This window comes from Accipiter gentilis, chromosome 2 (genome assembly GCF_929443795.1).
Source record: "Accipiter gentilis chromosome 2, bAccGen1.1, whole genome shotgun sequence".
Classification (NCBI taxonomy): domain Eukaryota; kingdom Metazoa; phylum Chordata; class Aves; order Accipitriformes; family Accipitridae; genus Astur; species Astur gentilis.
The window spans coordinates 14830368-14857433 of record NC_064881.1 but is presented as its reverse complement, the minus strand read 5'-3'; the positions used below and the strand labels follow the sequence as shown (position 1 = coordinate 14857433).

The following is a 27066-nucleotide window of genomic DNA, read 5'->3' as shown; positions in this document are numbered from 1 at the left end:
TGATTTTTTTTTTTCTTTTTTTGTCTAAACCTGGAATTCTACGGATGTACTTTCTGCATTAGCTTCAAAGAAAAGGAATGCATTACTACAAAGAGTTGCTTTTTTTCCTTGTTTTTCCTATATACACACAAAGCTGGGCAATCCTTAGAGTTAGATACCACATAAATTTACTGAAGCTAATAGTAACATTCACTTATTTTGTTAGTTTAACAAACCTTCCTGAGCTTATTTGCCTAGAATATCTTTGCAAAACAAACAACCTGAAAATCGTGTAAGCAGCCAAAGTAAAACACTTCAAACATTTGAATGGATTTTATCACAGATGGCAGGAATTTGCCTGTAAGGTTATTTATTCATTCTCCGGCACTACTGTTCAGGCATAAGTTGCCTCTGGAACAGAGACAAATTTAAGTTATTTTCATTGTCTTTTAAGACAGTTTAAATGGAATTTATTTGCCTTCCTTACTCAGCAAACTGGATAAGAGGTCTAGCCCTTTCAATGCTGTTGTTCCAGTTTTAGAAGAGAGAGGCTATAAAACAGGGGTGCATCATTAAAATACCATAGCTGGCACCTCTCAGAGGCACAGGAAAAGAATATTCACTGAGTAAGTAACACATTATAAATTATAATTGAGATTCAATTCTCCCAGGGAGAAGGTAACTTGTCATTTGAAGTGTTGTGAGTTTCTGAGAGTGGACTAGGAATTTAGAGGGTATAATGATATCATTAAGAAATGCCCTTGCAAAGCAAGCAAAATTATATTGTGCTGTTTCTTGAAAACCACAGGAACTCTTTACTGTTCTGTCAGCAGCAGTTCAAAGAGCTATGTGACCCCATTAACATTCACTCAGGCATGTATAACAAATTGAAGGGGGGGAAATTTCTTGAATAGTTAATTATATTTGCTGTGTTTGAATACCTAATGCTGTTAGCCATGTGGGCTCAGCACCACAAAATGCACACCTTGCACACCTGGTTTACCTCACAGCTTTATTTATCTTTTCATATTTAGAGGAGAAAGCAATGACAAAGGTAGAGAAAAAGCAGGGAAGGAGGGAAATGGAAAAAGCTAAATAATGGCTAGCTGATCTGATGGCTGTGGCTAAACTGATCTAGTATTTGCGGTAGTTCTGCTTTGCGTGGAAATTGTTATTAAATTACCACATATCCACGGCAGGGACTGGGTAGGAATATGTGGGGTGATACACTTTAAGCTTAAGCCAGAAACTTGCAGAGAAACTGAGTTTCAGTTTCAACAAGAGGCAGCTTTTCTGGCCAAACTATTTATTTATTTCTGTGTGAAAAGTTATGGGCTTCTTTTAGAAAATGTTGACTGTTTGTAGAAAAGCTTAATTGCAGAAATTCTGATGCAGTATCTGACTGGGACTGCAGCTTGGCTGATTTCTGCCTTAGTCCTTTGTCAGTCTGGTTGTCCAAGTGGCTCTTCTACACATGATGCTAAATGACTACAGACAGTCTCCATGCTGCAGTGATTGTTGACCCAACTTAAGCAAAGACAGTGGCCAGCAACAGAAAGTGAGGTTTGCCTGGTTGTCTATGAGTGCACACATTCTCTTTTTAATTAAAAAAAGTTTAGGATTTGTCTGAAAATACAGAGGGTTAATTTTTTTGCATAGTAAAATAATTAAATTTTTATTTCAGAGAGACATAGTAGCAGATATTGTCTCCGATGTTAGCAGAAAGCTCACCCACATTGATTAATTAAGTCCAAACCTTTATCTGTACCAATTCATTAATTTAAGTTACAGTACAGATTCAGGAATCCTTATCTCTTTAGGACTGTCCCCTCACAGCTTTCCTCACACTTAGCAATAAGTTTCATAAATTATATCAAATGATTTGATAAAAGAAAGGACCATCACAAGGAGGTAAATACTGTCTGTGCTATACTGAGGAGATGTTATTTCCCGAGAAACTTTTAAATTCAGGTTCTCTGTATTTGTTAATGAAACCTAATAAAGTTAGGATTGCCAGCAGGAGTCTTTATGAAACTTCACACAGAAGTTAAGAGTAGGACACTTTGTAACTACTGCAGATGTCCATTTACATGAGCATTCCCACTAACCCACCAGAAACCTTCTCTTCAGGACGTTGAGCGCATGTGCTACTGAGCACATTTCTACTACTTCAAAGCTGCTTCTAAATTCTCTTTGAAAATACAAGAATAATATTTATATTACCCTATAAGCCTAGGCAAGCTTGAATTCTATTTTCAGTTTATTGAAAGTTCTGCAGTTATCCTCTGTAATTCTTAAACAGCGATCAAGTATTTTGCTCATCACATATATAGTCATGCTTCTGCCTCTATTCTGAAAAACTGTCAATTTGATGACATTCTAAATGTATGTGCTATTTGAAGAATATTTGCATTGTAATTGTATTTGTGTTAGCTATGCTTTTTTTTTTTAGCTGCATTTTCATTGCATGTAGTTTGGAGTTGATCAGAAAGGCTTCTCCTAAGTGGAAATTATTTTTATTACACTTTGGCCGTGCTTTAAACTGGTTCTACTGCAAACAGTTTGAAACAGTGGGAGTGTGCTCAGAGTAAAAAGCAGAATGCACATTCGATAGTCTAATATGTGTCTACCAGAAAGGAATGCAAAACACATCCTGAAAGAATCGTAGGAAGGCTTGAATTACAGGGCAGTACAGCTACAGGAGAAATTTCCACTGAAATGCTTTTTTCCTCAAAAAATGCCTATTTGTCAAAATCAAAGCTTAGTGGGGGGCAAGGGTTAGAGAGGAGGGGAGAAGGAAGTAGAATGAATTTTTCGCTCGATGTTTTCATCTTTCTTTGGAAGACTACAAAGTCTGAGATGTTTCAGGTTGACATTTTTGCATCAAGGAGCCCCTGCTATTCAGGAATGCTTGTTTCAAGTGTTAAGCTCTACACAGTTAAGTAGAGACATAAAAATGTTTGAGAACAAAACTGAGTGCTTCAAAATCACTAGACAAAAAGTTCTAATTGATGTGCAAAATTTCCAAAAAATGCTCAGATATTGAGGGACATTTTCCACAAGCCTGGAAAACTCTTATGAAGTGGAAAATCACTTCCTGCCATAGTGTAATAGGGGTGGAATTACACCCTCCATGAAGGAAATGGCAAAAGTCCCATTCACATCAGTTAGGACTTCACCTCAAACTTAATGGAACTATTGTAGTCTCTTTTGGCCATATCGACCACACACATATTGACCATACAAATATGTATGACTATACAAAGTATTGAGGAATTTATAAGTTGCTTTGTTTAGGAGGACATAATAATAATAGATGAGGCTTTAAAGAGAATTTTTATGCGTGGTAGAAAATTAGTGGTTTTCTGCACATAATAGGAGTCAAACAACAAGCAGGCAAAAGTTTCTCCAAATCATCGCCTTTCTGCAGTATTGTAAAATGTTACTGTCTGCAGCTCTTTGTTAAAAACTTGCACCAGAAATTATTACCTTGCCTCAAGCAGCAGAGCGGACAGTGGGAACACAGAGTCCTGGCGAGCCCTCTCCTGCATCCGCACAAGCCGAGCTGCTAGCTCTTGCATGGCAGCAGTCAGGGACCCAGCTCCACTGATGCAGCACAATCCTGAAGGCATGTGCTGAAAATGGGACTGCGAGACGGAGGTGTGAGGGCACAACTGATCTTACCCTGCCAAAGCTGTTTTCCCGGGGGACATGGGTTTCAGTCCTACAGTTGTTAGGGAGGCTCCAGCATCAATGGCCTCCTAAAGAAAGCAAAATCCTTACCCACCTGTGCTCAGGGGATAATCCATGCCACACACCATGGTGTACAGTCATATTGTCGCTCCTCCTCTTGCTCTGACTGCCTCCATCTCCCTACCCACATGTACCTCCATCACCACTCCACATCTCAAACAAAATAATACCCATTCCACCGCTGCTGGCACATCGCTCTCACTGAAATGTCACTACTGTATCTTTCTGGTCTAGTCTTGCACATGCATTCCCTTCTATATTTTTGCATAATTGATTTATATATTTCTCATAGCAAGAAGGTATCTGTAGTAAACACCCTCTTCAGGAACCTTTCACTCCGTTTTCATGCTAAAAAGGGAAAGGCTTTTGGGATTGTAAAAGAAGTTAAACACTTATTACAGATGTATCACTCCTGAAATTCTATGAAATTACTGAGGACAGGAATAATGTGCCTTAATGCAAGTACATTTGGCCACGTTCAGATTTTATGAGAGAAAGAAAGGTTCAAGATACATGAGCTGATATGCATATGTTGGTGGAAAGGTTAGAAGATGGCTGGTGTTAGCTCTAGCTGCCTTTTTACTAGCTACCAGTAAGAAATAGCTCCTTTCTGTTCTAAGAAGACTTACTGCAATAAACTTTCCCAATTCCTTGCCGGGCCTGAAGGAGTATTTTCTTCCTGTCTAACTCTTATCAGCAACTCGATAAGACCTTTACTAAAATGTAATAACTGGCATTAAAAAAAGACTTTCCACTTCATATATCCAGCCTCTCGGGCTGTCTACATTGCAGCTTATCCTTTACTCACAGCCAAAAGCCCCAAAGCCTCCAACTGGCAAACATGGCTGGGCTGATCAATTCTACTAAGCAGTTAATTTGGATTTCAAGTGACAAATGTGAGGCTACAGCCTACTATGCTCTTCTTTTTCCTTGTTGCAGTCAACTCCCTAGTGATGATAGGCACACAATAAACATGGGCCTTCTCTTGCAGAGAGCAATGTCTGTTTATATACCTTTATTTTATATATAATGAGTCAATCCCTTTTCTCATCTCCTAAAATTTCAAAGGCACCCTCACTGACAGCTCAGAGAGTACTCACTCTACATATCACAACAACTGTTGGAGACAGATAGTATGAGCGTTTCTGGAATGATTCAAACTGACCTTCTTTCAATGGATACCAAGTACTCACCGTTAGCAGTGACTTCACATTCAGCAGTTTAACACAGGTTTCTAACATGAAGCACATTCTAATATTGAGGAAAAAATAACTAAAGAACAGATTGGGAACTTCTGAGACAGCATTTAATGGAAAAAAATTGGTATGCTAAAAAGCATATACTTGCATATACTGGAAGTGGTTTCATTCAAGTATCTGTATAAATACACAAAATTACATTTCATACAAATAGTGGACTTGAAATCAAGAAAGATTTTTTGCTACAGATGTTTGGGACAGCCCATTGTGTCTTACAGCATCTGTTAAATTCTGACCTGTAGCTGTTTTCCAGATGCTGAATGTCATTAGATCTTGAAGCTGTCTTTTTACAGAAACAGTTAAATCATTCTTACTGGGAGAATTTCTCTATTTTCTTCACAGACCAGATTTGTCCTCCTCTGTAGGGAAACCCATGTTTATATAGCTAATCTTGCCTCTGTGAACATAAGCTTGATTTATTGGCAGGTATTCTAGAGTTATTAGCAGGGACTCTAGTTTGGGAAACGACAACATGCCTTTTGGACGTATCAGTTCACTGTGATTATGACACAGGAGCATCCTGCTTTTATGCTCTAAGGAAATTGCCTGTCCTCTGGTAGGCCACTACTAAAAAAAACACTTACCCATCCTCAAGGACCCAGCATAGAATATCTCCTTTTCTTTGATTGCCCTATTCTGGGAAAGGTAATGACAACACTTTTGAACAAAATCCAAAATCTAAATATTTCCTTAATTTTTTTGCTAGTCTTTAAATTCTGGACATAAAAAAAAAAAAAAAAGAAAAACCAGTCTGCTTTCAAGCAGGTTTCTTTCTATAACAGGGAAGGGAAAGAGGGACCAATTCTCAGCTACCATAAATCAGCATTACTCTGCAGATGTGCACAGAGCTTCAGCCAGTTATACTACACCAGCAACTGGCCTCAGCTCTCTGCTAATTTTTGCTTTTCTGATTTTCAGCCTGAAAGACTGAAAAGCAGCTGAACAAATGAATGAGTGACTTTTGAGTCTGCACTTAGTCTCCCAGAGATAAACAGCTTTAGAGTTTACATTGAGGAGCTTTTTACACTAGGTGCTAAGGTTTTTTTACTTCTCCTTTCCCAAGCAAGTGTATACATGTGCCTATATATGGTTTCACTTGCTTAGCTTCTCTTACTGAGGATTTGTTCTGTTCTGTCTTCACTAGGCAATGACAGAGAGCTCTCTGTCTTTCTGTTAATTCAACCTCTTATAAATACCTGATGAGACATAACAGCATCATAGGATATTTATAGCATGGATAGACTTCTCCCTACGCTACAGATTTCTACAGAAACGCTGGCTAGAATAAGTCTTTTTAAAGTGTTCTTCAGTTTGTTATGATGTGGATTCTTACTCACTTTAATTTTTCAAGTAACAGCAGTATTATGTTCAGAAACTCTATGAAAAGACTGGTTGTATCTTACACTTCCTATTTAAGGCATCTTACAGCCTGCATCCTTCATATGACTCATGAAGAGTTCAACTGGCAGTACTAAGTAAGTCAAAGAGATCACATCTACCTTGGGTTTCAGAGTATAAATGTGTTTAAGCAAGGAGAGAAGAGCCAGTTCCTTGCACCAGGGTCTGGGCTTCTGAAGGAAAGATCGCGCTTGCGGGGTAGAGGGTTTGGCAAAATCTCCAGATGCATGAGGACTGTCTGGGCTCTGTTCAGATCCCCAGTTTGACCATAACAAAGATTCAATCATACCCATTAACCCGGGTCATGCTGATCCGAAATAGTGTTCCATTATCTCAGCTGGATTTCAACTCTGAAAAAGCAAGAAATTCTAACAATTAAGACAGAAATCAAGTGCTTCTCACTACTCATAATGAAACAGAATATTAAGTATTTTGGTCTCCCAATGAGAAATTTTGAAAGAGACATATATCCAGATTTTTTCCAGAGAATTTTGGAAACATATTTCACCATAATACTTCTCTTCTGAAAACATGACATTGTTCCAGAAAAAAAATGTTTTTCACTGGAAAACTTTTATCAACTCTAAAAGCTCATATTTTTCACTATGATTTGGAAAAGCAAAGAAAAAAATTATGTCTTTGCCATAACATTGGACTACGCTTTTTTTCATTCAAGCTCTACATTCTAGCCCGCCTTTTGAGCATATTTTATATTTTAGCTCTGCCTTCTGAAGCACAACATGAAAAATATTTGATTGTATAAGATAGTGTCAAGCGATAAGTAATCTGCTGCTATAATTTAACTGACATTAAGTTTCTCAATCCCACATAATTACAGTAGGAGGAAATTTCCCCAAAGAAATTTAACTTTTAAAATCTATTGCTCATATTAAAGATCAAAGAGCTTCATATAATTCTAAGCAGGCTGTGTTTTCCCTAATCTGGTATCTCATTCCAGATTTTGAAGTGGAATAACCTCCAATAATGTCCAAACAAACCTGTTAGCTTGATTATCTGACTTGATCTCAGCATCAGAGCTATTCTGGACAAATGTACATTGAACAATTTTCTAAGAGAAGCTTATACAAGTTTCCCTTCTTTTAAGATCGGAGGTTTTTTTCAGAAGAATTTTATCAGTACCACTGTCTGATTAAGGTCAGCATCATTGATTTCCTTTCATTTCTCTTTCCTCCCAGAAAAAGACCTGTTTGAAATTTTCACTGAATTATGATAAACTGAAGATAATTTAAAAAAAAAAAAAACCACAAAAGAACTTTAATGGGTCTCCTAATGGACATTGTTGGTCATAACTTCTGTCAGGTTATTACCAATGAAAGTCTGGGGACAAATTCCTGTTTGCAGGTCTTGGTTGTTCCCTGTTGTTACTACTATTAGCTGCAATGATTGTGAAATTTGAATCAAAGCCCAATTGAACCCTAAAGATCACTCCTGCAGTGATTAATCATTGTCGCAAGGTAGGCGTAGGGCTTTTTTTTAAGAGTCACTGTCCTCACATATGTGATTACAATCGCATGTTACAAAATTATCAGAGAAAGAAAGACTATGGCCAGGATATAACCATTCAACCTACTTGTTTCGGTACCTTGAGTCAGCCTTGGGGCAAGTTAGCCCTGATGTAAGGCAGTACTAGGTACACTGGAGTGCAAACTTATCTTCAGGTCAGTTTTGAATCCAGCTTGCTAATTTGTGCCATAAGCTACTCAGCTGGATGTCCTGGTTTCAGCTGGGATAGAGTTAACTGTCTTCCTAGTGGCTGGTACAGTGCTATGTTTTGAGTTCAGTATCCGAAGAATGTTGATAACACACGGATGTTTTTAGTTGTTGCTAAGTAGTGTTTAGACTATAGTCAAGGATTTTTCAGCTTCTCATGCCCAGCCAGGGCACAAGAAGTTGGCACAGGACACAGCCAGGGCAACTGACCCAAACTGGCCAACGGTGTATTCCATACCATGGGACGTCACATCCATTATAGGAACGGGGATTGGGGGCGGGGAATCGCCGCTCGAGGACTAGCTGGGTGTCAATCGGCGGGTGGTGAGCAATTGCCCTGCGCATCATTTGTACATTCCAATCCTTTTATTACTACTGTTGTCATTTTATTAGTATTATCATTATTAGTTTCTTCTTTTCTGTTCTATTAAACCATTCTTACCTCAACCCAGGAGTTTTACTTCTTTTTTCCCTATTTTCTCCCCCATCCCACTGGGTGGGGGGCGAGTGAGTGAGCGGCTCCATGGTGCTTAGTTGCTGGCTGGGGTTAAACCACGACACTGGGCCTTGGTAGGCTGTGGCCTTCTGGCTTTGTTTTCACCAAAGCAATGGCAGGCGAGATCAGACCTTGTGTGTTTTGAAAGTTTGGAATATTTCTGGGTGCTGTTGGAGGAGTTGTTGCATTTCAACTCACACTATTAGCTGGGGGAATTTCTAAATTGATACATACCTCTGGTGTTGGATAAAGCAGAAGCAAAGAGTGTTCCTCTATACTCATTGTTAGGAGGACCCTAAAATCAAAAGTTCTGTCTGGAGGCAAAACAACTACATCCTCTGAACAAAAAACAACCAGCAGTAAAATAAAAAAGTCTGGGCTTCACTTTTCATCCAGGCTGTTTTCACTGTAACACTTACACTTCAGCCCTAATTCCCATGTTTATCAGAGGTCTTCAAATGCAGTGGTCAGTAGCAAACATCCTGCATACTAAGAAGTGACCTTCTTTTACATGTTTTACCTGCTTCACGTTTACAACATGGGTTTCTTATCTTTGCCATTAGGCTGTGATGCTTCTAAATTGTTATACCATATGCCAAAAGATCAACCTCTGGTTAACTTAAGCCACAACTAAATTTTTTCTACCATTATGGGATAATTATAAGATCATCACAACACACAGAGAAGTAAAACTTCACAATGAGAACAGAGGGGAGAAATATGCTGTGAAGGGGAAAATCTGTTCACATTAAAAGAATAAGGATCAGAAGTCAAAACTCATCAAGCTTTTGGCAAAATAGATTGGCTTTATACACATCTCTTTCCTCACCTTTCCATCCACATGACAACCTTCTCTTTAATGTATTGAAACTCAAGAGTTCAGTAAGGTCTAGGGAGTATGGTATGAGCTCAAAGGATACAGTAGCAACTGCCTTGTGATAAAAGAGCAGAGCTCATTAATCAGACATGGTTTAGGGACTAAGAAAACATTTGTCCCTGCACTGCTGTGGCATAATGAGAATTGCCATACTATACAAATACTTGTTTAGCATTTGAACAACTGTTGTTTAAAGTGGAGACATAAGGCTACTTTTAAGTCATTAAATAACGTAACAGAGAAGCAGAGTAGGTGCCCTGTTGAGTTATAATAAGCTATCTTGTGTGATGCAATATATACAGAAATCCAAACAGAACAAAGAGTAGTATTGAGCAAAATGTGCTTTCAGCCACATGATGATGTAACTCATGCTTCATCTCCCTGAGCATTTACAGGCTTTACAGTATTTGGAACTGAGCATCCTATATAATAGCAACATATTAATCTCTGCAGCCAAGCCTATTAAATATGACTAGTGTTGGTCTTACAACACAGGATGAATTAACATATCTGCAGCCAAGCCTATTAGATATGACTAGTGTTGGTCTTACAACACAGGATGAATTAACATATGCACCTGTGTAATGTTTATCCCTGCACTTAGTGATAATGTGCTGCAGTAGCAATTTAAGGGAAAAAATAAATTGAATATAAATGCAAAAATATGAACAGCCAATATATTAATTGGCTTAAAGCAATTTGAAAGTAAGAAAAAAATTACTGCATGCATAGATTTAAATTATTAAATACACTACTGTTTATTTTTTTTAGCAGTTCTACATTTCAGAAAACAATGGTCTGAGACACTGAATCTGATGAAAGCTTAACAAAGGTATGGGAGAATAGTTCAGCTATCGCATTAAAATTATTTTCCTTCCGCCCCCTTCACTGGACTTACACAGGACTTAATATGACCCAAAATGTCTTCTTAGAAAGGAGGATTGGAATAGCCTCGTAATCTGCCGGTCTGAGGACCTATACATGCACAGTGCCTTAGCTGTGAGAAATAACAAGAAACTAAAACAATCTCAATTTTTTTCTGACATCATCATCTCAAGAGAGTAGAACCTGACTTTTTGACTTTCAGTGACCTCCAATTCAAGTCATATTGTGACTCTTCTTTTTCTGTATGTAGGTCTTGTCTGCATTTCAATTACATTTTACATAAATTTTACATTAGGATAGCAGTAGTTCTTTTAAAATAATAATAGAACAAAATCTTAATGAAGGTACTTCAACAGCAGCGATGAGAGCCAAAAAAACCCATCCCTAAAAAAAAATCCACCAACACTGCTTGCTAAATGTGTGCTTCATAAGCATGAATGACTTGCATCTAAACCTGGTAAATCGGAGTGCAGCTTTCACAACTCCTACAACTTGTCAAGCCTGCCAGTGATTGGAAAAGTACACGTTAACGGAATTTGTACTTTTGAGAGAGAGAGTTATATTTCTATTTATCATGGAGAAGACAACAATAACTTGAGTTTAAATGAGAAACGAAATGGCCACCCACCAACAAGTAAGGCAGCCTCCTTAAATTGCCTAGCACCGGACGTCAGGCTAATGACACAATCATAAGATCAGCTTTAGTACTTCCAGGCTTCGGTACTTCCAGAATCATATTGGTGCCAACAACTGCAAATAAACTGTAGGCAGACAACTTGGCAGTGCTGTGGACAGAAATCAGATGGGATGAAGGCTGGACTGGCCTCTTACAGAGAGTTAGAAGTGCAAAATTTGGACAGGCACAAGGACACCTTGCTGGAATTTGATTTCCTTATGAATGACACTTGGCTTTATCTTCCTTCTGACTAGAGGGTTTTTTAGAACCACAGGATGTTATTCTGTGAAGGAAGGCAGATGAAGTGATCGTATCAGCAGGAGAAGATAAAGTATTGTCCTAGGGACTAATTGCACAGCTTGACTTTCTAATTTGTTAGAATAGATGAAAATTCCCCACAAAGGGCAACACAAGCTTAAAACTGCTTGCAGATTTTTCTATTTCATTTTTTAATAATAGCATAAAGTAGAGATAATCATGATCTAATTGTAGACAACTTGTTAGCCAAAAAATAAGTTGAACAAATTGTTCTTCCTCCTATATGAGTTAAAGTTAAGATACACACACACCAGGGAAGATTATTCCTGAGGTATTTATGACTGCAGGATTCCTGAAAAGTACTAAAAATAAAATGGAAAAACAATTACTCATAAAATCTCTCCTTTTAGATACAGAGATACATTGAACGTGGTCCTTGAGCAACCTGGTCTAAGATTGAGTCAGCCCTGCTTTGAGCAGAGGGTTGGACAAGGTGATCTCCACAGGTCCTTCCAACCTAATTAGTCCTTGGATTCTGTCAAATGCCCACAATTAATAAGGTTGTGCCAGACTACTTCAAACCTAAAAATCCATCTCAGGTCTAACAGCAGAGATGGGCTCAGACTTTAGTGGAAAGGACTGAAGTCCTCTCTGAGCACCACAGCTTACCCTCATCCTCAGGTTGCCCCATCAAGCCCCAGCTGCCTTGTCCTCACTTTCCACCTAACCCCATAACAGTACACAGTTTTAGCTCGCTCCTATTTATTCGCAAGCACCAAGTCGATGCGCAGCCCCTGAACAGTCTGAACCGTAATGTAGCAGGATCCTGTGTGACAAATGAAGGCAGTCAGAATGAGGACACAACAGGGAGCCTGTCCTCCCTCTTCCTCATTTCCCTCCGACACAAATGCATCTGTGTGAACACGACAGCGCGCTTCCATCTGCTGAGGGAGCTGCTCTCATCTCCTGCCACCCTCCCTCCCTCTGCATACAGATGTGTTTGCATGTGGACTGCATACTCCAGAAGGCAGACGCTGCTGGATTAATCCCCCTGAATTCTCTGATGGATTAAACTCAAATCTCTAACCCTCCTCCTTAATGCTGCAGTAAGTAACACACATATTGGTTACACTGATTTACAGCTGAAATAAAAGCGAAAGACAGTCAAAATTAAATGTCTGAAAATCAATCTGTGCTGCGAGCGGATGGGACACTAAAGCATTCTGGATTATTTTCTCCCACCACCCTTCAGCCTGCCCAGTGCCTACTGAGGCAAAAATCACTGGCTGCAGGAATAAAAGTTGCAGGTACATGTATAACCCTCCACCTACCTGTAACCCTTCAATGGCCAGTTTGAGGATAGACGGTGTAAGCTTGGAGGCTTGCTTGAAGGAGAAGTTACTCCAATCTATAATTAGAATGAAGCCATTTATCTGAAGCTCCTGATCTTCAATGAGCACTTCCAAGGAGAGTAGGATAGCCCGAAGGATATCTATGAAGGAGTTCCTAAAGCCAAAGCAGGGAAAAAAAAAAAAAAAATCAGTTGCTGCAGTTATCTTCAAACCTCAAGCTACTAACCTTTACTGTGGATGGGACATGAGCAAGGGACAGGGATTTATTCTGATAGAATTCTTCTGAAAAGAGAGTTGTTTCAGAGGTGTCACTAAAGTGCTCCCACTCTGAAACTCACATTCTTCTGCTTGATGTGATAAGTCCTGCTCACTGGTGGATAAAATAAAACCTGAATTAAATCTTTTCCATTCTTCTGGCATTCCTTATAATAGATTTTAGCTAAGCTACTTTGGGAAAATGTTTGTCTGTGGGGAAATGAAATGGATTTAGGCTATCCATTTAAATGCCTGCTCCTTTGGATATACTTTACCAGATTTTTTGTTTGAGGTTTTTTTCCCCTTCTTTTCTTTCTATTATAAAGAGGAAAATCAGAAAAGGAAATAAATCAGTCCGATATTAATATAAATGGTATGGTCACAGCTAGGCTCTCTGGTTTCCTGCTTGAGTGGAGGGAATGATCCAAGGCTTTGCACAATAACATTTCACTGTTGCCTTATTTCTGCAAACCAAATGCAACATGGAAAATAGCTGCATCCACTCAAAATGGCAACTCTTTATTAATTAACAGCTACCAATAGGCTGGCTGCAAGGCTTCCCTCTGGAGAATAATTAGAAACCATGGAGGCCATGAAGGAGTTAGCAAGTGACAGAGAAGAAAATGTTGAAATGTTTTCTTTAATGTGAAAGTCTGTACTGGGAAGCCTGGGCCGCTGTCTACTTCCATCTCATGCATTTTACAAAAGTAAGAGTTGGACGCTTTAATGACTTTTTCCATACTTACACCCAAGTAAGCTGAATCAGGCCCTCTCATCATCTGTCCTTCCCATTAAGATGATTTACAAACAGCGGAGTCTTTTAGAGAGCAATGAGAAAGGAAAGTTTCGGGAAGTACAGCTTAACCTTCTGTAAAGTGAAATCACAACATACTGCTATTGCAATCTGCTTTACTTCTGTATAATTCTCAAATTTTGATGAGGCCTGAGGTCTATTACAGGGAAGGTTCACACCATGTTCTCCTACAGAGATTCTCATTTAATCCTTTACTGCTGTTTTCTTTAATTTAAAACAAGTCATCTAAGCATACTAGAGTGTTGTTTCAAATTCTGCTTGAGAGAAAAAAAACTATGTGCAGTCAAAACAAACTTCTTTACCATCAAGACCTCTGTCTCTGAATGGCACCAACACATGATAAATTTCTATTAGAAGTAAACGGTGAAGTATTTTCTTATTCTTTCACTTTTGTCTCAGCAGGTTTTGAGTGGAAATGTACATTTCTTCTCGTAAGACACAGTCCCTTGGAAAAGCTGTTTCTGAACTGTGTCTTTCTGCAAAAGTTAGAAACTTCTCTGAAGTATAGTTGTTGAGGTAACTTGCAACACATAGAGCTTAAAGGTATTTAACTTTGTTGCTGCTGGATACCAGACCACCCCTCCCTCATTTGCAGTAACAGGACAACCTTGATATTTTCACATTGTATGGGGAAGCTGTGCTAAACAGACAAACTGAAGGAGTACTTTCCTTAGCAACGTAAGGTGAAGAAATACCTATTGGATTGGCAACTGACATTTCTTTTTAGTCTAAATTTATTTCAAAAACCTGTGATGTGAATATACTTCCCACTGCACTGCTGAAACGGGTGACTTTCAGTGATGAAAAAAGTGATTGCAACTCTAGACTTTATCTACTTAACATATCCTACACTACTCTACCCCAGCATCCCTATTCAAGAGGTCAGCCTTCCACAAGAACTGCGTCATGGAATCTTCCAGAGGTGTGCAGTGACTCAAAAAGTGTCCACATACACGTGCTAGCCTTCTCTACTCTTTTGCTGGCATCAACACAGAATGGTATTATCATTCATGGATGGGCTTTCTGGCTAGATTGGGGAAGATGGACTAATCCAGAATTCAATTTAATCCCACATTTGTAAATCTTAAAATGAACCGAATACTTGTTTCATGAAGGTGTGAAAACAGGGTCACATTGTGATCAGAACAGGATTCATTCCTCATTTGTGGGAAGAAGTTTTCTTAATAGAACATTTAAACTCATATTCATGATCCTGCTACCTCTGATGCTTTTAAAAGCGGTATAATGATTTCAGTAGGGCTGTATGGAAATGGTGCATACAAGGTATTTTCTGTAATCCACTTAAATTCTAAAACACAGTTAAATATTTCATTTGACTGAGTGCAAAATGTTCCTCTCTGACTCTATGCTGAGGAATTCCAATCTTTGTTTGCATGTCTACATAAATTACTGGATTATCAAGCAATTACTCACCTGTACTTCCCTGTACGTTCAGTAGGAATTATTTGCCCGTGAGATATAGCACCCAGTTTTATTAGTGTGTAACTAATCTGGCTGTTCCCTGCCCAGATCCCTCCCACTCTCTATGTATTTGCACAGTTTTAAGACACGGTGTAGGAAATAACTCAAAGTGAACACAAAGACGTTTTTCAGATGAGTACAAGGAGACATGAAAGCAGCGCACAAGTCCTCCAGGTGGGCTGTCTGCCGGCACGCTGTTTTGTGAATACAGGGTCTGGATAGAAATCAGACAGAGTGCCACTTGAGGCTGAAGCCCTCTGCTCCCTAATCTTGAGGCTTTGAGACAAATCATTCAGCTGTGTGACTGATTTGCATCCAAATCATTTTCTATGCATGAACACAGAACCACTTTCTGTTAGTCCACCTCTTTTGTTCCTTTGCTTAATGTTCCCTTCCCTCCTCTACCCCCCCTCCCCAACAGTTTAACTCCCTCTCACACAAAAAAAAGTGAAATAAATTACTTTTACACAAAAGGAAATGTGTAAGGTGCCGTAAGGATTCAGCATGGAGCCTACTGAAGTGAGCCACTAATGAGTTACAAAAGATTTGCACAAGCCCCAGAAAGACAAAAAGAAGGAGGGAGACAGAGTGCTTATATGCCTTGGTTGAATGGAAAGGTACCACAAAAGATGCTCTTCAGATATCCTTTGGAAAATGGGAAGTTAGCCCAACAGAAGCTAGTGGTAACGAACAATAACGTAAAACAAAAATGAAGATGGTTTAGCTGAGGGATTTGGTGGGGAGATTAGCCAAAGGCATAACATGAAAATAAATAAGAAGAAATTATTTAATTATAAGAGGCATAAGCAGGCTGTGAGAGAATCAAAAGGCTCAGTGGAGTACCAGGGTGCAATGGGAACAATTAAAGGGGATAAAGACATTGCAGGGAAATTAAATTATCTATTTGCATGTCTCTACCACCAGTCATTTTGAAGAGATACATGGATAATAAAGCTGAGGGACTGCTGGAAAATAAGGGGTCAAATAAGACACACTGCAAGAAAGTGATACATTTTGGAGAAGATAGCCTCAGTACAGGATTTTGACATTACTCTCTCTGAACAGTTTAACACAGGCTCTGTTTTAGGCATGCTAGTGAAATTAACTGGATTATTCAGATAGTTAAAAGTATGAATGTACAGAAGTACTGGCAGCTGAAGCCATTAAGGTTGTCTGGTAATAAGCAAAAACAGTCATTAAAAATCCTGCATGTCCCACAAGACAGCAGGCTAACAAAGTTTGGACCAATGTAGTTATCTTGGCAGTTGCAGACAACTCAGCTTAACATCCCTGAGTTAGTATACGGTAAAAGCCTCTCTCCTGTAATACTTAAAAGGTGGCTAAAGCTGAATAACATTTAGCAAGCTGCAAACATGGCATAGATACAAATCAGGTAAGAGGCCACATCTCGCTTTGTTCCCTCCTCACACAATAAATCACCAACAGAGAGCAGAAAAATACGTTTAGCTTCTAGTGGGGGGAGAGCTGGCACTGCCCTGCAAGGAGGATTCCCACTGAGAGCAAAGAACAGAAGAGGAAGCAGAGAGAAGAAGGACCAGAAAAATATCTTCAGGTTGCCCCAAATTATTTGAGGTAATCAAAGCTGAAGAAGCTGACTACACCTCGGATACTGTGTTCAGTATTCAAGAAAGACATTGAGGTGCTGGAGTGTGTCTAGAGAAGGGCAACAAAGCTGGTGAAAGGTCTAGAGAGCAAGTCCTGTGAGAAGCAGCTGAGGGAACTGGGGTTATTTAGCCTGGAAAAAAAGGAGGCTGAGGGGAGACCTTATCGCTCTCTACAACTACCTGAAAGGAGGTTGTAGCCAGGTGGGTGCTGGTCTCTTCTCCCAAGTAACAAGAGATAGGACAAGAGGAAATGGCCTCAAGTTCCGCCAAGGGAGGTTTAGATTGGATATTGGGAAAAATTTCTTCACTGAAAGGGTTGACAAGTACTGGAACAGGCTGCCCAGGGAACCAGTTGAGTCACCATCCCTGGAGGTATTTAAAAGGTGTGTAGACGTGGTGCTTAGGGACATGCTTTAGTGGTGGACTTGGCAGCATTAGGTTAACAAATGGAGTCAGTGATCTTAAGGGTCTTTTCCAACCTAAATGATCCTATGATTCAACGAAAGGCTTAGAAAGGGAGATGTGAACAATCCAGCAGATCAATGCTGGTGGAGGAGGGAGAACTCAGGAACATTTTTAATTGTTCCCACACACAGCCACGGTATGCTGTTCATGGAAAATCCCTTGGAATCCAGTCAGCATTGGGTTTTGAACTGGTGTTCATAAATCATACCAAGTAATTTATTTCAGCAGATTTAATTCTACTTTCTGCTCATGAAGTATTGATCAGAGCCCCAACTTCTGTTAATGTGTTCTTAGAAAAATCTGGGGTTTTTTAATGCATGTATTTATTTTAGAAATTTAAAACTTAACTCTGCTGAAAAAAAAACCCAATGGAAATTACTGACTTACAGTCCTTGGGGATTCATGTCATGTTTCAAACTCACGATCATGACTAGCTATCCTGCCTCTCTGGCATCAGAGGGAAATGGGAGTCAGTCCAACCACTGCAAGACCCAAGATCTGATTTTCACATTTTATGACCTTTTGGTGAGGAAAGACCCCTCATATGGACCCCACACAACAAGAGGGAGCCTTTGGCTGAAGAATAACCAGGAAGAATAACTGCAAAAATGATGAATTGTGAATAAACGTGGTGACTCACTGGACTAATCCTGCACCAGAGAAGATGAACAGTCAAACAGAGGAGCTCACAGCTGACTCGTGCGCTGAAAAGGGCTTGTTTGTCTCATCTGTCTGAGGTCTGAATAGCACATATGTGCGCAGAAATTAGCAAGGCTTGACTGAGATTCACAGATAAAATGGGTTCCATTCACAGCAAATGTTCACAACAAATATTTTGACCAGCCGTGGGTAACTTTTTTCGTAGGACATTTCCAAGCCATTTAAACTCATTAGCTGCAAAAATATGAATAATTCACCAGCACGCAAACTGGAGAAATTCTTACACAGTATGAGATTCTTTTCTTATTTTGTAGGGTACCAACCCATTCTTTGTCATGCCCAATTTAAGTTACAGATTTTATTTCTCTGTAGAACTAGAATATATGCACATAAAACTCCTACTTGAGTAAAACACAGGTTGCATTAAGTTAATATCATAGATCCAAATTATTCTTCTGTCACATCCAGCATATCTATCTTTGGTTGTTCCGGTATGCCAGCTTCAGACAGGCATGGCTCCGGTTTTGTAATGAAAAGTTAGCAAGTTTTCCCCCCCAGCATCTGAGTAAGTCTGTAAGTAAAATTCCCAGGTAACTTTACATCCAGGATAACAGACTGGATAGGTAAGTGTACTGATTTTTGTCTTCAGAAGTGATTAGTCCAACAATGCACTGGATACAAACAATAGCGTAGACTAAGCTGAGACCTGAACTGTATCTAACAACATTAGAAATCCGCTACTTAGCTTATAACCGAACGGAGGCCAGTCACCCACAGATATCTGGCTGGCTTTGAATTTCTGCTTGGAGTGAGCTGGAAGCCTCCGCTATTGCCAGTGAAGGGGAAATATACCAACCTGCAGAATGAAAATACATGGGTTCATTCTTTTATCACGCAAAAATTGCCTCTCAGTGGCTTTCTTAAAGATATAAAAACATTCCCCTTGTTATGTTTCTGCTGGAGGTTCTATATACAAGTATTATGAGTTTTTTTGCTGTTACTTTCCACTTCAGTTGAACTCCATAGCAACCAATAGCCCCTGAATTACACGCTCCACATTCAAGTCTGTGTTACAAATCTCCTCCTACATACACTCATTCATATTGTGGGCACCCTTAGCAAATACATACTTTGTCCCTGATGTTAATGTGACTGCGCAAGGACCCTTTCTTATGTACAATTTGGCTGATAAACAGGGACCTTTGCAGCCCCTGTGCTCGGGGAGGCAAAGTGCAGGTGGTGGGGCTCTTCGGACCCCAGGTGGGACCAGCTTCCACCAGAGACATCCACAGGGGAATGGGGAGGTGACATTTACTCTTCCCTTTGCCTCAGCCTAGGGATGTGTCACACCATCTAGCAGGGAATCAGTCCAAGATAAAGGATAAAATTGTTACGCTCCCGAGAGCTCAAAAAATCCACCCCCCCCCCCCCGAGCTCCCCAGAAACTTGATCCCAAATGGAGCAGGCAAGCAATTGCAACCCAGCACAGCACAAGCTTAGCAATCGCACATGAGGAGTCCACCTGGGTGCAGTAGGGCAGCCCAGCCGTCAGGCTAATGCCTTGGCTGGGCTCCAGGCAGAGCGCTCAGTGCCACACAGGGTGAAGCCTCTCAGGAGCGATGTGCAGCTCTGCTTTGCAGCCTACTGCTGAAAGGAAAGGCCAGGATTGAATCTCAGGTGCAATATGACTGTTCCCCTGGCTGTGGATTTCTTCTATTCCTTGAGGAGTTAAGGATTTCTGAGCTACACGCTGGTGATTTCCTTGCTTTTTTAGTACCCAGAGCAACGTCATGCTTGCACGCTGTGCACATTTCTCTGTTGAGAAGGAGTGACAATCACAGGCAGTGTGTTATGATACTGTGGAAATTATTAAAAGCCCTACACTACAGCCCCTGCAATCAACAGGTTGATTCTACACAGTCACTACAGTAATTTGCCTGGGTAGTCCCAAATGCAATGTACCCCGTGAGGAACATGGGGAAGATGGGCAAAGAGGACATTCCAGCATGAGCACAGTCAGGGAGTCTGTAGTGGTTTCAGGTTAGTGGTTTCCACTGTTAGAAATTGAGGAGATGACACATGGGAACAGACTGATGGTCACAGCTCAGCATACCGTTTGAGAGGTAGTTTTTAATTGCCTATCATGATCTTACCGATGTTGTGACATTGTTCCGTCAAAGAACAGCTGTAGTAATAATGAACAAAACAAATGCTGGTACATGAATGGCTTATGGTTAGCGGCATTAGGATTGATGATCTCTGTTGTTTTGTTTTATTCTGTGTGATTGCATAGCCTTTTCTTATTCCTTCTTGGCACTGCAATCCATCCTTACATCACACTAAGCTATTTGCTCAATTTCTTGCATCATTGCATTCCACAAGTTAGTTTTCCATTACAGAAAGGGAAAGGATTCTCTTCTGAACATTTTGAAGCAACTTCGTAATCACAGAAAGCAATTATACAGCTCCTTTGTTCTGTTATTAGAAGGTACAAATGGCATCACCGATTTGGTCTCCCTGCTGTCACGTTTTCTCTGTATGATTTCACTGTATCTCCTCTAGCTGTATCTCTACTGCATTTTCAACATCTTTCCATTTGAAATGGCCCTGGACTTTTTGCTCCCTTCTGATGTAATTATTTCACTTGTTCATAACGCTGTTGAATTCCTTTCATTGCTCTTTTTTTTTGGGCAGTTATATTTTTTACATCCCCTTCTTTTTGAGATAATACAATTGTCCTGGTTTCAGCTGGGATAGAGTTAGTTTTCTTCCTAGTAGCTGGTACAGTGCTGTGTTTGGGATTTAGTATGAGAAGAATGTTGATAACACACTGATGTTTTCAGTTGTTGCTAAGTAGTGTTTAGACTAAGTCAAGGATTTTTCAGCTTCTCATGCCCAGCCAGCGAGAAGGCTGGAGGGGGACAAGAAGTTGGGAGGGGACACAGCCAGGACAGCTGACCCAAACTGGCCAAAGGAATATTCCATACCATATGATATCATGTCCGGTATATAAACTGGGGGGAGTTGGCTGTGCTGGGTGGATTGCTGCTCAGGGAATAACTGGGCATCAGTCAGTGGGTGGTGAGCGATTGCACTGTGCATCACTTGTCTTTCCTGAGTTATATTTCACTGTCTTTTTGTTATCTTCTGTGTCATTACAATTATTATCATTAATAATTTTTACATTTCAATTATTAAAATGTTCTTATCTCAACCCACAAGTTTTATTTGTTTTTAATTCTCTTTCCCATCCCACCAGGGAATGGGGGGAGGAGGGAGTGAGCAGCTGCATGGCTTAGTTGCCGGCTGGGGTTAAACCACAACAACAATATGTAAAGTGAATTCAGTATTCAAGATGAGTTTGGAATATCAGCATACATAAAAGAATATCTTACCTTTTCCTATTTATTCTCCACCTCATTCTTAATGCAGCCTAACATCTAATTAACTTTTCTGACCACCACTGCACAATAAGTACACTTCTTAATTGTGCTGTCCATAATGACCTGATGTTTTTCTTAAAAGGTTAAAAGTAATTGAAAACCTGGAAGAAACTGCATAGGGTTAAGAGAAGAAAAAAGACCTGCATACAAGATGTGGCCACATATTAAAATACAACATGTTCTTGCACTGCACTTAGACTTCTTTGCATAATGAATGCTGCTTTTCTAGGTCATTCTGGAGTTTTCCACAATTTTTTCTAATCTTCACTAATCTACACAACTTTCCATTTACTTTTTGTCACATCACCACTTACCTCACCTACATCTGCCAAAAGAATATTACTGCTGGGCCTTATGATAACATGATTTTGCCACTTACAAATCATACTCTCTGCCTGAAGTATCAGGGCCACTTCTATGTGCAAAGCAAGAACTCACCTGTGTATTTATTAACTTTTCTGGGAAGGCTTTAATGCAAACTTCACAGGAAAATTTTTGATTAGCTAACTAAATGGTATATTTACATATTTTACCTTAGACAATTCTAACAAAATTATCTAATTGCCCCTTTGGTTGCAACCAGTCATTCTTACAGCAGACCTCCGTGATGACTATACCAAATAGTAACGTTAAAATCAAATAACTGCTGACCAATGCATATACTGAGTGCATATACTGAGTGCTTCAGAACTACAAAAGCCATATTACCATTTGTGGATATTCAAACAGCACCTGGTTGCTCACACAGCACTCATCAATCCAGAAAGCTTTGAAAAATGCAGCAGAATGCCTGGAAGTTCACTCAGAAACTCACTTTTCTCTATCTCTGTTAGAAAGTTTAACCGTTCAGCTAAGAAGCAGACTCCTGTGTGCTTGAAATTACAGTAATGAACTTTCAGCTTGTAACTGTAAGCTGATAATGAACCCAAAAGGTATGCATGAAGTCACTTCTTTCCTTCTAGTACCTAGTCTGAAATCTCAGTGAAGGTCTAAGGTCAGAAGAGAAACCTGGTCCACCTGAATGTCAGATTTTTAGAGCCACAGGTAGTGTACAATTGGTTTGCTTGACAGATGAGAGTCAAAACTTGCCTATGAAAACAGCCCATATTTTGAAAAATATTCTGATGAAAGGTCCCTTTTTCTTGTGTATGGAATTATGTAAGGTACGTTTGATTCTACCGGCTGAAAAAACTCAGAAAAAATCATAGGAAAACTGGAAAGCTAAGTAAGGCATATTGCATCAAGCTTAAGAAATGACGATCTGTCCAGTAGGAAGATCAGAGCTGAGCTGCTCATGGTGAAAAGCCACAGTAAACTGAGACTGAGTTATAGGTAACGCCCCGTACATGAAATTCCACACACTGTGCGTGAAGTCGGGCAGTACTATGTCCCTAACAAAAGCATAACATGAAGAAGAAAAAGAAAAATACAACATACCAGTGGACTTTATTAAGTCAGTGTGACATCCTCTTTGGCCTGTGTGAAATGAATGCACACACAGAGACAGACTGCTGCAGACCCCGCAGCAGTGGCATGTCTAGAAATGGTTCACATGAAGATGGTGGAAAATGGCCTGTGTATCTTCATTGGCAAGATCATCCTGTGGTAGTAATGTATATCTCCACGTAAAGATTTATAAAGCAGTTTTGGTATCACAAAATGATATAATGGAGAAACAGAGAGACCATGTTTTATTCCTCCTTTCAGGAGGAATGAAAGAGAAAAGCAGAGAAGGTATGGGCAGTGAACAGCAATGCCACCAATGAAAATAAAGAAATAATTTGCAAAGAAAGCAACCAGAAACATCACAGCCTTACAGCCTCTCTCCAGTAAAAATGGCATTTTAACTACCATAATATAGAGGATGATATAAAAATGATGATGTTATTAAAAAGCTTGGAGAAGCTCAGCGGTCCCTATGCCTGTCTGGCGGAGAGCATATTAGTTTTTTTCTAGAACAGCAAGAACAAACTGATGAAGCCATGTGGGATGTCATCACCAAAGGCAAATAATCAAAGTTGAATCAATTCAGAGATATTCAGTAAGAGGTTATCAAGACATGAGAAGCAGTGGCAAAAAAAAAAAAAAAGAAAAAGAAATGCAGGTGTATCTTAATAAACAACTAAAATGGCTATTAAATCAGTCAAATAAGCATATAGCTATGCTTATGCTTGTGCTTAAATCTGGGCAGTGAAAGTGGTAGACGTTAAAAAGATGTACAAAAGTGATTTCAATCACAAAAAAGGTTATAAATTATTTTAGTTGGAGCCCTTCAGGGCCAATAAAAGACAGACATGAAAATATTCTGATAATTTCTTATAAGCAAATGAAAAGATGTGTCAAGCATTATATATCAAAGAGGTTTCCCACTGGAACAATAGGCAACTTTGATATAGCTGACAAGACAGGGGAACTTGTTATTATTGATGTAGAAATGATCATTGGGGAACTCAAAACAGATGCTATAAAGATTCATAAGACTGCAGTCTAGGAAAAATTAACTGCAGATCTCTTCAAAAACAATGACAACAAAAATTTGCTGTAATGATTCAGCTGAGAAGGGCAGAAGGACCAGAAAAAAATGAACCTGTGTAGATTTATGAAATAGAGAAGACTGTATCGGATCATGATGCTGCCAGCCACAAAGAAACTTCTTTGCACAGTTACGCTGAAAAGACTATGCAGTGCCATGAAGCTCAAGAAAAATGAAGGGTTTTCACCCTAGCCACTTTTGACATGCAACATTCCTGAAGACAGTGAAGGAATGCATAGCAGGCACCATTCCCCCTAAAAGAGCAGATTGTTTTTCCCAGTAATCCACTGAAAGTGTAAATGAGAGATATCTGTAGAAGACTCCAGACTTTACAGAATCCTTAATGGCAAAAAACATGCGATCCAACCAACAATGAGGAGTCTGGTCAAATGTTACCAGTGGAATTAGAAAAAGGTATCTCTTCTTACTCATATTTTCCAGGTTTGACTCAGACTTCATTGGGTACCGGACCTCCCAGGTGGAAAGCAGGTGACAAGAAGTTGTTTTGGGAGATCTGGATATCACAGACACATGACTCCCCAATATGTCAATCAACAAAAGACTGATAACAAAAATAATTTTATAACTACCAAGTAGAAAACAAAAGTTATGGAAGACACCATCAGTTTGAATCATACTACATTGTAGGAGAAACCTTAGGAACTAGTGCTGAATTTAATTCTATAGGCAGTATGAATGACAACTGCTTCTGTAATGATTCCAGTGAGTGAGCTAGCCATTAGCTCCTTTTGAAGGCAAATTACTGAATACAGAAATCAAGTATCATCAGCTCTATGCTATGTATCATTGCTAGCCTTTTGCTAAGTGTATTTTTGTGTGGATGACAGTAATGGAGCAAAAGAGGTCAACCTAAAGGAAGATAAATATCCTTTTCTGTGGATTTTACTACCACTTATGCAGAATAAGTCAGGTAAGAGGAACAAAAAATGTTCAGATCCAGAGACACCTACAATCACCTAATGCTTTGCAAGTGAGGAAGTCAGCTTTCCTGGGATGTTTGGGGTTTCTTTGACAAAACAGTCCTTTGGCAAGTTCTTTTTTTTCTTTTTTTTTTTTTGGCCTTGAAGTTGCAAAATACAGTTTTCTGAGAGAATTGCAAGACCAAGGGGAAAGAGGTGAGCCTAGAAGGACACCCTGAAACACAAAAAGCCAAGTGGAAATTTTTCCAAAGCAGCAACCTTAACGAATTAATGGGACTGGCCGAGCTCATTGGGAAATACAATACTGTTTAGACTGGTTTCTTGAAACAGATGAAGTGATTATGAAATAAAAATATTAAAATGCAGGTTGCAGATTGAAAATTAGAAACTGCCAGGGTTACAGTTGCTCTCAAAATGCTCTCTGTGCAGGATCAGTGGACAAAATAGGCTGTAATCAATTTTTAAGTATGATTTCATGTACTATAATCACAAATGGAAATATTAAACATATTTTAAAACTCTAAGACCAGTACTTCATAATTTTTGAGTACTTCATTTTCTGTGAATGCAGTGGCTTGGTACATAATTTCCCTATTTAAAAAAAAAAAAAAAAAAAAGGAAAGGAAAGGAAAGGAAAGGAAAGGAAAGGAAAGGAAAGGAAAGGAAAGGAAAGGAAAGAAAAGAAAAGAAAAGAAGAAAAGAAAAGAAAAGAAAAGAAAAGAAAAGAAAAGAAAAGAAAAGAAAAGAAAAGAAAAGAAAAGAAAAGAAAAGAAAAGAAAAGAAAAGAAAAGAAAAGAAAAGAAAAGAAAAGAAAAGAAAAGAAAGAAAGAGCAATCTACTCGAAGCATTTAATCAATGCTTTACTTGTATTTCATTATTGGGATTTGTAACTTTAAATTTCTGCAGTAAACTCTGCCTTTTAACCCAGATTACTAATTCCATCATCCAAAAGCATGAAGGCTTTTTCCTGGATGGGACAGGATGGATCTTTGTGTCACATATTTACAGCAGCGGCGTATAGTAACTGTTTAAGTTGAGATCCCAAAGAAGGCAGAAGTAGGATTGTAGAGCCTTGTACTGAATATATGGTAATGGGCTGATAGCCCAGCCTGCTATCCTCTATTCCCCTGAGGCCAGTACAATTTTTTGATACATACCAATCCTCAGCAGAGTACAAATTTGTGTTGCAGGTGCAGTGTGGTCCTTGCCTTGGAATAGTAATGTTATGTTATTATTTTGGCAGACTATCAAATTTTCTCAGGAATTGCCAGTGAAAAACAATTTAAGTGGTTTATAACCTATTAAAATTTAGTTGAGTTGAAAACAGAATTTCATGTGAATTGCAATGTTAGGAATTCTGAAAGAAAAGTTTCATTAATTTCTTATTACACAAGTTATCAGCAACCTCCTAAATCACTCTAACCTCTGTACAGTAGAGTATACTTATATGTGTGGATGTTTAGTCTCTGCCTTCTGGCAACCAGTGTTTCAGGGTTTGCTGTTTCTGGGAGAAAGGGCTGCAGTGTAGGTTTCCTAAACAACTAGAAACTACACTGATCATGTAATGTTTTATATTCTTCTATTTCTGTTTGTATTGCTTTTTATTGTGAAGCTAATATAATTTTTTTTTCACACTTCTAATAAGAATTCTCACATAGTCAATACAGAGAATTACTGAAGAAATGTGGTTAATTGAAGTCACTACTCTACACTAGTCATTTAATTATAAATAATTGCTCACGGAGCAACATATGTAACAATTACAGAAACAAGTACAGAAAATAATAGTCAAAATTTCTGTGCTTTTGAACTCAATGCACAACGATGTCCTGCCAGACCTCACATTGGTATTTGTAGGAGGCAGCTCTGGAACCAGTTAGCTGGAAAAACTAGGTTCTTTACTCCAAACAAAAGCAGTAGCAATCACTTCAGTGAAGATACAGACAGCAGGGAGGGCCTGTTTTGTCAAAAGTCAGCAAAAAAAAGGCACAAAAAAGGATCAGTAGAAACTGCCACAGCAATTCTAGTTAGATGGCCTTGAGAAAAATGCCAGGAGGAAAACTTCAGTATTAGAGGTTAATGTGGAAGTCCTGAACAAATAAATCATCCCTTGTTCTTTATTTCCTCTTGTTTTCTGGAAAGCAGTTGCATACAATCATTGGTACAAGCTTGTGTACAAAGTAA

General features: G+C 39.1%; 1 protein-coding gene across 2 annotated transcripts in view; it reads right to left on the bottom strand.

Moving 5' to 3' along the window:
• The window catches only part of CLVS1 (clavesin 1), a 107304-nt gene that overhangs the window by 54804 nt on the left and 25434 nt on the right, over positions 1-27066 (bottom strand). For both annotated transcript variants that reach the window (XM_049818885.1, XM_049818893.1), the window contains exon 3: positions 12644-12818. In XM_049818885.1, the coding sequence (XP_049674842.1) occupies positions 12644-12818 (175 nt within the window). The remainder of the gene's footprint in view (positions 1-12643; positions 12819-27066) is intronic.